This window comes from Haliaeetus leucocephalus, unplaced genomic scaffold (genome assembly GCF_000737465.1).
Source record: "Haliaeetus leucocephalus isolate CR32 unplaced genomic scaffold, Haliaeetus_leucocephalus-4.0 Scaffold143, whole genome shotgun sequence".
Taxonomy (NCBI): Eukaryota; Metazoa; Chordata; class Aves; order Accipitriformes; family Accipitridae; genus Haliaeetus; species Haliaeetus leucocephalus.
Window position 1 is genome coordinate 461,762 of NW_010972579.1, and position 12,672 is coordinate 474,433.

At 40.4% G+C, this 12,672-nt stretch overlaps 1 protein-coding gene across 1 annotated transcript in view; it reads left to right on the plus strand.

Moving 5' to 3' along the window:
- VPS8 (vacuolar protein sorting 8 homolog (S. cerevisiae)) overlaps positions 1–12,672 on the plus strand; it is an 85,202-nt gene that overhangs the window by 1,216 nt on the left and 71,314 nt on the right. Inside the window, exons 3-7 of the mRNA XM_010561276.1 lie at positions 846–914; positions 2,715–2,845; positions 4,540–4,633; positions 5,649–5,681; positions 6,034–6,088. Coding sequence (XP_010559578.1) covers positions 846–914; positions 2,715–2,845; positions 4,540–4,633; positions 5,649–5,681; positions 6,034–6,088 — 382 coding nt within the window. The remainder of the gene's footprint in view (positions 1–845; positions 915–2,714; positions 2,846–4,539; positions 4,634–5,648; positions 5,682–6,033; positions 6,089–12,672) is intronic.

The following is a 12,672-nucleotide window of genomic DNA, read 5'->3' on the forward strand; positions in this document are numbered from 1 at the left end:
CGGCGGGGGGGGAGGGCGCAGGCCCCCTCAGGCAGCCGTGAGGGAAGGTCCGTGGGGCGGGTGGCGTGGCGAGACCCCGCCGCTGATCAGCCGTTTCGGTCGCTGGCGTTGGTCCCGCCGGTGCTCTGCCTGACGCTGAAAACGGGGGTAACTTTCACCGTGGTTGAGTCTCCCCTAAGAACTCGCAGGGACGCGGTTCTTGCTGGGGGGCAAAATGCAGGTAACAGGCACGCTTGTACTATACACTTGCTAGAGGAGCAGGCAGTCAAGAGTCTAAAACAATCCTGCGTCAGACCTTAGTCGTGTAGTCAGCCGGTTTTAACTCCGTGGCCACCGAGGAGGTGTGGGGACAGAACAGTAGTAGTTTCGTAGGTGAGTAGGACAGAGGTGCTGGGGCTAGCCTTCCTATAATAGTTGTGCTTGATTTTTGGTAATGCAAGTCTCAGATAAAAGCATCTTTATTTTAAAGAAAACGACGTTTTTTCCCATTAGTAAGCAGTCAGAAAAAAAATGTTGTGTACTGATGTCTGTCTGTATTAGAAAGGCAGTGTAACACTGTTAGTGATCTTTAGAAATAACAAAGAAAAAAAGGCATTTGAAATTTCAGATCTGGGCATAGGTCAGAGAACTATTTTTGATACTAAATATCTCTTGTTCTGTCTTGCAATGCCAAATTTCAGAGAATGCATTTTGAATAGGAGAAATTGTAGTATACGTGGTGCCTTTCTGGGCAGAGGTATGTTGGAAAGAGTGCATGCATAGCTGCTTTTTTTTTCTTTAGTTGGGAAAAAGTTTGGAAGGTGGAATAGGCAACCTAAACTCAGTCTGTGGTTTCTGATGTACAGATTGATGACAAAGAATTCGACATTCCTCAAGTTGATACCCCTCCAACACTGGAGAGCATCTTAAATGAGGTGAGTGGTCCGTTGGACATGCTCTAAGACAGGCGGAAACTAAGACGAGGCAGTCCATACTCCTTTGGTTCTTCTCATATTGTGTTTTTCCTGGGAAATAAAATTGTATAACTTTATAATTTCCTGATACTGATAGCTGACAAAGTACATGCTTGGTTGAGTAATTGCTGTATAGTGTGTAGTATGGAATTTTGTTTTTTCAATCGAAATATCCACAGCTGAAACAAAGGATTTCCATCAAGTTTAAGCATGTTCACCTGTGGATTTGGACAGTCACCTGAAGACTAACTATATAGTCTATTAAAGGTCAGGGTCGTCAATGGTTTTGGTTGTTTTTTTCGGTTGTGGGTTTTTTGTTTGTTTTAAAACTAAAAATAAATGCAGAAAATTCCAGGTAGTTCTTAAGTTGTGGGAGGAGATGAGAACTAGATTTTTCACAGCTCCATTTATTTTGTATGTTTCATGTATTTAGCCCTATGGCAGGAGTAATGAACTGTCTCAACATCTGATGTTGCCTGTAGTACCTTGCAGGGCAGAACCGACTGTCTTGCTTGTATCCAATTCAGAGCATTTTTTACAATAGCCACATGAGTGCATGGTTCTTAGAAGGAAAAGAAGGGCATGGAAGTAAAGATAAAATTCAAGAAATGAAGCTTGTTAACGAACTGAGGAAATTGGTGGTTGGACTGCCTAGGAAGTTGGTATAGAGGGAAGAGGAGCCTGGGAGAGGTGACAGTTCTTTTAAAAAGCTGTATTAAAGATACAGGTATAAGGTGCCCCAAGCAGATACAGTCTAGGAACAAGAGGAATAGTAGAAGGGGTAGCGTACAGACATATGTCCTGTTTCTGCTGATGCCTTGGGTGATGAAGGCAGAGGGAACTTAACTAAATTTGGGTTGATACCAAATTGTAAGGAGATGCAGTCACATCCATGTCAGAGTAGAATCCAAGTCTTAAACTTGAGAGGTAATCATGAAGAAAGTGTAGTTCAATGCAGACAAATACAAAGTCTTACTTCAGTGCTATTTATCTCAGTATATATGGGATAGGAATGACTTGCAAAGCATCTTCTGAAAAGGATTTTAGTGGAAAACAACCTGACTGAACCAGAAGGGTATACAGCTCCACTGGAAAAAGAGATACTTAATGGGCACAGGTCTGCCAGCTGTAAGACAAATGAGGACCATCTTTGGCATTAATTGGGATATTGTGTTTGTTCTCTCTGGCTCTGAGCTTCGAGAGCAACATGAACTGTACTGAATTTAGAAGATGTCAGGGAGAATGGCTGTTTAAACAAAACCTAAAATATTATAAAATAAAATATAAAATAATAAAAAAAAATTCAGGGCTAAGCTTGAGAAGAGAGAGATATCACCAGCAGAATAGCACAGACAAGAGCAAAATCAACCCTTGTAGCAGCCGGAGGGACTACTAGACTCTTAGCCACCACGTGGTGAAGTGCTGGAGTCTAGGCCTTCTCTCGGCAATTGGAGAATTTTGAGAACAGCTTAGTCAAAGGTCTGTTGAAGTTTTGATGGAGTAGATAATAGCTGGGGAAGAAGGATTAGTTGAATAACTTTCTCTCCAGCCCACTTCTGTGATTGTTGTGAATTCTGGAAACCAGTTCTTCCACAGAATCTGTCTAGTAAAATAATACGTATTTCTGGTTTTTACGTATGAGACTGTCTTGTCCTCTCCTTCTTGATTTTTCTGCTTAATTGATGCTATTTTGCTAATGTTTTAGTTAGGGTGTTGTGCATTTTGAACATTTAGTAAGCTGTGGAGATTCTCTTTCTTCAGACTGATGATGAAGAGGAGTCTTTCATTTTGGAGGATCCCTTTCTCTTGAACATTGATAACACAGATACACACTCCTATGACACATCTTCTGTAGCAAGCTCTGACAGCGGGGACCGGACACACCTGAAAAGGTACTGCAGGACTCATACCCTAGGAGGTTAAATGATATTTGAAGGAGCACTGCTTAGATCCATTAAAAAGAAATTCTTCTTTTTTTGAGTGGGTAGGACAATCCAAAGCTAAGAACAGTTGAAACTTCCTAAGGCAACCTCCTGCTGCCTCCTCCCTGACCTTTGCTCTGAGCATGCAATTTGTCTGTTATTTGGGTAGTAACATTTTAATTGCATGTGTGGATTTTGTCTCCTGCTGTTATATCCTAGTGTTGACGTCCCAGGGGGATGCTGCAGGGACTCCAGTGACGGTGCTTTTGACAGAGTAGTGTTATTCCTGCAAGATCAAGTAGGCAAAGATGGGATTTAGTTTTGCGCTGAGGGCTTGCCTGTTTGAGCAATAAATGCATTTTATGGGAGATGGAGTATTTACATTTCTCTGAATTTTAATGGAATCTTTAAAACACTGAACCATGATGACTTTAAAGAAAATCTTTCCAAAGGTGTGTCTGATGACTTCCAGAGTCTGCAAGCAGCTGGTGGTTATTTTTAAAAAGCAAGTGAACTGCTGTCACTCCTGTAAATGGAATGCTAATCTTGACATCTAAAGGCAGCCTGGAACGTGATAATTAGCTATAATACTGCTGACTTGTCTCATTAATTACTCAAATGATGGCCTCATCCTGCATCCTGAGCCACTTCCATGGCCGCCTTATGTGCCATAAGAAGTTGTGATTGTTGCATGAGCAATTGTATAGGATATAAACACTCTTAAATGTGATGGTTTATGGTGGTGTACTGACACTGTCCCTTCTTTTTTCAAATAAGATGGTTTGTATTGAGGGAAATGTTACCTGGAGTGGCTTAACCAGTTTCCAGTACAGAGTGGGCAGAAAAACCTGGAAGTGTTATTGTCACCTTTGGGTAAAGCTAGTTGCCATGTTTAGGGGTCCTTAGCCATAATATAAGGTATTAACAACATGTTTCTTTAACCAACATGTGAGCTACTTATTTGTGCTCCTCTGAAGAGATAAGAAGCAAAGGTTTCCCTGTGAGTTTTGGAAATTTGGCTTTCTGGTGGTGTGTGCTTGGCAACAGAATTGCAACTTTCCTGGGGATTTACCCTCTACTGTGTGTGCTACAGTATACCAATGCTCTTTAGAAATAACTGTTCCCTGTACACTAGTTACTTTTTAAAGACATTTTCTCCATAAACAGAGACACTTAACCTTTCATATCATATCAGCTGTGTTTTAATTGAGTGTTATTCTTTAAGCATGCATCCAGTTTTCCTAGGGGTCTGTATTCTGCTAATGAGCCTTTTCCAATTGTGTATTTTCCTTAGATATTCACCTTTAAGGGCTGAAACTTCCTGACTCACTGGAAGAGCAAAAGTGTTGCTTTCAGGCTTTATTAATAAATTCTAAGGTTTGCAGATATGTGCTTGAAACTGACAATCTGTTTGAAGAATTCCCCCCCCCCCCCCGGGAGATGAGTTAAAAACAGATTTTGTGCAGGCACAGTGGTGCATAGCAGGCTTTGCTAGTAATGTCATGTCTGTTTCATTCTGTGCATGTAGGCCCCAAGAATAGGAATGGAAACTGCATGAGTTACAAGTGTATGCAGAATTTACCTGCTAGTTTAGCTGTGGGTTAGGCAAAGTTCCAAACTTTCATTTTGCTCTAAAGCATTTGGTTTATTTCTTTTTTTCTTAGGAAGAAAAAACTCCCAGATTCTCTCTCACTCCATGGATCAGTTATACGTCTCTCGCTTCTGAAAGGAATTTCTGCCCAAATAGTGTCTGCAGCAGTAAGTGTATTTTTCTCCTGGTCACATTCCATTAAGAAAAATTTGAACCTCTTGTTGTGGAGGGCTGTTTGTGTGATCTCCTCTTTCCCCCTACTATTAGTTCTGGATAATACTAACATGTTTGGCACCTGAACTACCGACTAGTAATCCCTAGCCAGTAGTGAATCAGGTATTAGCTGACTTATTGCAGCAGCAATATGGTAGGTTCTCTTTAACACTGATTCGTGTTGCTAGATGTCATTAAACCTGGCGGGAAATGTTAATATAAAGTTATAGCAGTGCTATTGTTCTGCTTGCTTGAAGGTGCTGGTAACAGGTTTTCTTAATGCCTGCAGCAGGCTCAGAACACACTTGTTCTGAGCTGAGTGAGGAGCAGGTTTGCACAGTCCCATGTGTGTGACTGCACTTCAGGCACAGATGCAAGAGAGCTGGTCTGTAGATCGTACTGCCAGGGAAAAACTGACTGTCCAAGATCAGTGCTAAGGTGGTGATTTATGAAGTGTATGATTTCTGAAGCATGCAAGGTAGGCTTGTTAGAATAGAATACAAGTGACTCATCTGTGAGTGTTTTGTGATGGCTGTGTGACCAGGATCTCAATGTTAGTGTGCTGCCACTGGCTATCACTTGCATTGATGGGGGTGTGGGTAAGCCACCTGAATGGGACGCTAATAAGGTGTGCTTGAGAGGGGAAAGGGAAGTAGTTTTGTAGTCAATGTCTATGCCATGTACACAGAGAATATTGGAAACTGTTATTAAGATTAGGCTGTTTTGAGAAGAGCACAGTAACTTTCATAGGGAATTACAGGATATTCTGCTTCCTCTCCATTTCTGTGCACTTTCTCATCCATTCTGGGTATTTCTAGCCAGTGGTTCCCTCAGCACTGTCTGCCCTGGTGGGACTATTAAAATGCAACTTGTGTTGATTTTTCTGCGTGTTGTAGTTCTAATTATTAGAGACATGCACAGAGCTGGGAGTTCTGTCTCTCTTACTCATTATTTGTCCTTTTTTTCTAGGACAAAGTGGATGCTGGCTTGCCCACAGCAATTGTAAGTACTCTAACAATTTTAAAGTACTGTATAGTTAGTTTTCCTGCAAGTTTGTTAAAGCAGTAATTAAAGACAGCTGATAAATGCATCTTCCTTCTTACCCTTACTAAGAATTTTCAAATATGAGGGGTGGGAGAAGAAGCATGAAAGATCTGGTTTCTGGGGGCAGAGTTCAACCTTTAGCTGCCCCGCTGCCCCTCTGCTGATCAAATGCCATGCTCTGCACTTTTTCATGTCATCACCAGGGCTTGTTAGTTGAGCTTGTTAGTTGCATGAGTGTAGTGAGAGTTTAAGTGGTGGATTTGTGACTGACATTTCTTCTACTTTCAATCTTTCTGCATGACTATTTCAGGCAGCATCAAATCTGGTAGCAGTGGGGACTTCCCATGGGTTAGCACTGATATTTGGTAAGTTAAAAATAAAATTTTAAGGTTTTTGCATTTTAATGATCCTAAAGAAAAACAACAACCAAACACACAAAAGCAAAAAAACCCAGCCTGGATTAGAACTGCAAGGTGGATTTCTTCTAATATGTTCTGTTTGTACTAAATGAGATTTTCTTTCAGTAAAGCAATAAAGCACAAGTAATATTTCAGTTGTCCTTATTCACATATTTCTTCTGCTTTGTTGGGGATTGGCACATTGATATTGAGAAATCTAGCTCTGTGGCAATTGTCTAAAGAGCCTTTTCTATGTTTAAATTACTCTGTTTTCACGTGGAAGAAATCAGAACCAGTATACAACCACCACCTCATACACTATTAATCATCTTCTTCCCTATGACATAATAGCTGCAAGCATTGGGGAAAATTAAAGTGTATTCCTTGGGAAGTGGAACTTCTGACCCATGGCTACCTGCAGGCTTGCATCATAGGTTTCTCCTTCCCTGACCTTCCCCTGCACCAGTCATGTCTGTGTCCCTTCATTCTGTTATTCTTTCCTTCCTCTTATCACCAAACTTAACTTAAAAAAGTTTCTGAGCTTGTGCCTCTGTTTGTCCAGCTTACCAGCTGGGTGAGAACAGCTCTGGAATTGCTCCCGTACACATCGAGTTTTTGCACCTTTTGTCTATGAGGCACCAAATTCTTAACAACTTTAGAATTTTAATTATCTTCTTTACTTTTTTCTCAAAATTGGCTGAAATTATTCAAGAGACCAAAAGTTACAGGGACAGGGTACAAAAGAAGGATGGGAAAGACTGTGGCAGTGTAAGACTCACCTTCCTGGGTGTTTAGACATTAAACTATTTGATGCCATTTGCTTAATCCAGTATTGAAACAATTAGAGGATGTGCTTAATCTGAATATAAATAATTTACCTGCTACATTCAACACATGATCTGACTGAGTTTTTAGTAGTAGATCTTTGGTTTTTCTAAAATTTGTCTAGCATGTGGAGATCTCCAATATCGCTACTATGGAATACATTTTTACTCTGATTATTACTCCCCTCTATTCTGCACTTGTGAGATCACATCTGAAGTACTGTGTCCGGTTTTGGGCTGCTCAGTACAAGATAGATGTTGATGTACCACAATGAGCCCAGTGGAGGGGGGTCACCAAAGTGATTACAGGGCTGAAGCACATGATGCATGAGGAGAAGCTGAGAGAATTGGTTTTCTTCTGCATGGAGAGAAGGTGGCTAAGGGGACATCATGTTGCTATCTTCTGCTGCCTAATGGAAAGGTACAGAGGAGAGACTCAGACCCTTCTCAAAGGTCCATGGTGTTAGGTAAGAGGCAGTGGACCCAAGTTGCAACATGGGAAGGTCTGATTAAATTTTTCACTGTAAGGGTGCTGAAGCATTAGATAAGGGTTGAGAGAGGTTGTGAAATCTCCTTCCCTGGGGCTATTCAAAACTCAGCAAGGCCCTGAGCAAGCTGATCTTGTTGACTTTGCTTGGAGCAGCAGGACTGGGACAGAGACCTCCACAGCCAGGGAGGTCTTGCAACCGAAGTTACTCTGTGAGTCTATGCTGTAACTTAAAGGTGATGAGGAATTAAAGTATGTCATCCAACTTTGTTTCAGATATGGGCACAAACGCTTCCTCGACACTTCTGTTCTCTGCTAAATTATTTCAGTTCTGTAACTAAAACTTGGGTGTTGACCCCAGTGCTCTCAGATCTATCTGCAGAGAGAGAAATCCTCACAGGGTATGGCTGTATAAGGCCTTCTTGTGTGTAAAGAGGGAGGGTTAGTGTTCTGGCTTGGTTTTATTGTGTAATTTAAACCAGCAGTTTATGTCTGTAGGCCGATCAATTTCTGTACTTTTTTTATGAAAACATTTTTCTACTAGATGTGTTGATTAGGATGAGTTTTACTCCCTGAAGTTTTGTGAGCTGCGTGCATGGTTTATACTGTACAATGGAAACATCACCTTTTTTTGCCTGCAAAAATGCAGGTCCATTTTCTGGTTGAACGTTGCTGATGTTCAAATTTGTCTGAAAAGTTTTGTGTCAATAGCAAATTTTTTGACCCTTTATCTTTTCTTTCATATATTTGACTTTAGCTATTTCATTTGTCTCTTCTCATAAGTCTGCCTATACCTCTTAACTTGTCTGCTTTGTCCTTTTTAAGGAAGACTTGGGTAGCTTTCATTCTGCTTTTTTGAATGCTTCTGTTGGGTCTTGAAAAACTATCACAGGACAGTTCTCAGATTGCACATCTAATCTCTGGAAAACTATTTTTCTTATAGATTAGAGTTGGATTAGATGCCAACTGTCTGACATCCTATAAGTGTTGCAGAAGTGTTGGTAGGAAGCGATGTCTGGAGGCCTGTAGTCACCCCGTTTGGTGCAGGACTGTTGCCAATAACTGGGTTGGGGCAGACCTGGCTTTGTCTAGCCAAGTCTTGAAAAACACGGATGGAAAATACTGCCCGACAGGCAAACGTGCATGCAGACACTCCTCTGGTAACCTGCTTCAGGGCCACATAATTTTGCAGGGGAAAAATATTCCTAACAACCCATTTAAACCTCTCAATCTGCCATTTCTGGTATTTGCCGTTTGTTACATGATCTGACGTTACTGAAAAGTTTGGTGTTCTCATTTTTTTACCTATCTTTCAGGTAGTTTATCTTCTGTTTGATGCTTTGTTACCACATTTGGATAATGACAGTTTTTTGTGCTTTAGGATTATGACCCTTAGCTTGTTTCTAGTGCTCGCTTTTGGGATTTCTTTTTTTAATATAAATGAGGGCCATCCTTTTGCCAAATTCTTTCTGAAAATTGTTTGGAGTTGTGAGCGTTGTGCAAATGAACAATTATGCTGTGTGCCATGACTTTTCTTGAGGATTGCTAGCTGGAGTGGAGAAGTGCTCTCCCAGCAAGCCTGGAACAAGAAACAAATAATCTTTAGAGGTTTTTTCCTCTATCTTTCTAGAAGAGCTAAGAGTTGTTTTACACTACTCAAAAACTAACCTTTAAACAGAACTCACTGAAATGTGTTATTTTTCACGGAGGCTTTATGTTTCGGACAGAAAATTTCTATGTAGCTAAACTTTGTTTTGATTAATGTTGAACCATTTATTTTCTGTTGGCTGTAAAACTTGTGGTTAGTGTCTTGAGTCTTTGTTGAGCTGTGGGGGTAGCATGATATCTTGAGAAAACAGGTAATGTAAGTACCTAAAGACAGCATTAGAACTAGGTATTGGGGACTGTTGTTCTTGGTTGTTTTTTGAAGTTAATAGGGAGTTGATTGGCTGGCTGGTGGTAACTGTTGAAAATAGTTTTACCAGTTATGTCACTGGGAACTTCCAGTTTTATTTCCTCTCAGATTTCTTTTTTTTTTTTCTTCTTCAATACAATGAAGTTCAAATTTATAAACTAATTTCTCTTCAGTGATTCCATATGCTTTTTAAATTGCTTGGTTTCAAAACACTAGCTGTTACAGCATCCTGTCAGTTACTTGAATAAATCAAAAGGGGAAATGTTAACAAAAGGAAACTCTATCAGCAAAATCTGAAGGTTCTCTCTATCTTTGAAAATTATCATATATATGCTGTTTGTTACCTCACTCCTTTCTTTTATATTGATTTCTGGCTTTTTCTTTCCTCTTTTGGCCCTTTCTGTGTGGACTGAAAAGGAAAAGGTACAGTAACACTGCACTGTGCACATACCCTGCATGAACAACTCCTGTCTTGCCCAGTTTGCATGTTGTCTGTGCCAGAATTTAAGATGCCAGATAAGTAGCAAGTAAGGCAGTACAGTAACCAGTCAGTGGATAGTAACTGCTGGTCAGTTGGGGAATTGGTTATTGAATGCATGTGCATTGCACACTTCCAAATTCTCCAGGCAAGAACAGCAGAGGCGCATGTCATGTGCTGTTTATAATGTTTCAGGGTAGCAGGTCCATAGCTGTTTGTAAAGGCAATATTTAGGGGCTGGGCAAATGCTCTTCCATGAGATCGCCATCCATTTCTGCCTGAGAGCTGTTAAGTGGGAACACTATGGAGTAGGAACTCAATTCAAAGAGCCACAAGCCAGAGACTCTGTGAAACCCATGCCAGCAGACAGCAACTTCTGAAAGCTCTGCTTGTGCACTGGTTACGCAGCTGAGGAGGGAGCAGTGGGTTTCTGATGTGGAAGCCACAGTTGGTCTGACATAACCCCTGCTCTGAGTAATCATTTCGCTAGCTTAAGCTGAGGGCAGGGGGCGGGGAGGAGGGTTCAGCATGTCCTTGTTTAGGGGACAGCTGTTGTGTTACTGGGGGAGATGATGTCTGCAGCCTGTCCCATTAGCTCATCATCTATTGTCCTCCTGATCCTCAGGCCCAAGAGGGATATACCTCCTGGGAGAGCATTTACTGGTATTGTGCTTAATAAAGGTGGGAGGAAAGGACCTATTCATAAAATTTGTAATATTTGAGTAATTCTGCAGGAAATAAAGCAGGCCTTTCAAACTCAGGGAATCAAGGCTTAAGGAAAAGATCTTGATGAAAACCTGGTGATCTGAGATCTAATAACTTCTGGAGTGCTATTCTTATTCTTTGTTCTGGAAACTGACATTTCATGTTCACAAACTTGTTTTTATGCTTGTAGAGCTGTATCAAAGTGCTGCTTTGTTTTGACTTCAGACTTTGAGAGCAACAAAAACAGTTACTGCCAGAAATTTTTCAGATGAAGAATTGCTTTATGTAAATTGCAAAATTAATTTTTTTTTTTTTACAATTGATAGCCACCTTTGTTTCAAGAATTGGAAAAAGCTTTTTATGCTTAATCCTAAAGGTGCCTTAATTCAAAGCTGATTAATATTAGTCTGGTAAATCACAGATCAGCTTTTATAACCTTTTGCTTTTATCCATTTTTATTACTCTACCAGTTAATTAATAAGAGCTCATTGATTCAGGCATCTTGCTTTGCTTTGGAAGCAATTTTGTCCATCTTATTTGTAGTTAGTTTTTAAAAAAATCTTATCTAATGGCTTCTCCTTGTGTGTCATCTTTTGACTGGCTGGAAACAAGAACAAATACTGGCATGGGTTTCTCTGGGGTTAGCTTTCTCAACTCTAAAAATGCATCTCTGGCAAACAATGGGCACTTCCTTCTTAGGAAGGAATACCTTCATACAAAGCATTTAATTTTCGGGTGGAGTGGGGATCTTGTTTATTTTTAATTGACATTATGGGTGAGGGAAGAAGAAAATGGATTTGAAAGTTCATGCAGGTATACCTATAAAGATGTAAAGCTGGATTGAAAGTAGTAGTGATTCTGAAGCTGCTGCCTTTTTCAGAGAAAGCTGTGAAAGATTCTCCTTTTTCATGTCTTACAGGAACCAGTGTATTGATTGACTTACTGACAGGTTTAAGCTGAAGTGGAAAGAACAGAATGCAATTCACCTTTAATAGCAAGAGCTGTAGTATTCACTTTATTTTTAAACATATTTCTATGGTTGGCTGATGCTCTTTTGGTAAATGAACTGTATTTCCAGACCTCTGGAACAGGAATTATTTCTGTGGGACTTGAAAGACACCATTTGGATAATACCTTTTGGGGAACTTGTTTTCCAACTGTAGCTCTGTGTTCTGAGCTTCCATGGAAATCTTCCATGATTTTTCTTCTTTTATTTTGACCTGTTCTGATCTATGCCATGTACCTTCTTGTCACAGTGATGTCAAGGTGTTTTCTAGTAGCATGGCAAAGGAAGATTTTTACTTCCATCACACAGCTTCTGCTTTCTTCTTATCCTAATAAGGAGAGTTGTGTGCAGAGCAATGGCCTTAGTTTTGAAGTGTTTCCACTGCCTTGGGCTTGGTAATAGAGGTGGTGGCTGAAACACCCTGCCTGGCCCCTGGAGCGGAAGGTACTGTGGTTTGCTGTGGCTCCGTGGCTTCAGACTGACCTTCAGGAAGGCTCTGCATTGTGCTTGAGTGACAGATGCAATGAATTGCATGTTGCTTTTTCTAATTTCTTGCTATAGTAATACTGAAGTAGTTTTGGTTCCATGTTCCTCTTATGTATTGAGTGATGGCAGCCATTCACAGTGTAATCACTTGAATTGTATACATCCTTTGTTTAACTAAACATGAGTGTTAAGGCGTATAAAATTTAGATATCTATTTACACAGTAGCTTTCAGAGCTGCTTCTGTACATGTAGGTTCTGCCAGTTTGAACCCTCACGTTCTCCTTGGCTTTCAGAGGATTTTATCTTGAACAATGTCACATTCATTTGGAAAGCTAATGAAAACTAGTGTTTTACACAGTTTCTGATTATTTAACTGTGAAAAATAATCTTCATCTACCTGTACTTCAACTGCATATCTCTTACAGTAGAAGCAGTATCTTTATTAAATGTTTTTAAGTGTAAACAAGCAAATGTCAGTTCTCATTTGAAAATGCAACTCCTTTGTTCTGTGCTTGGCATAAGCCAGATTGCAGAGGAAGAAAGCAGAGATGCTTCCTTCTTCATGCAGCATCAGGTGTTGCACTGGCAGGCACAGCAGAACAGAAGTACATGGAGAACAGGTAGCCTTTCCAGAACTGCCTGGGCTGCT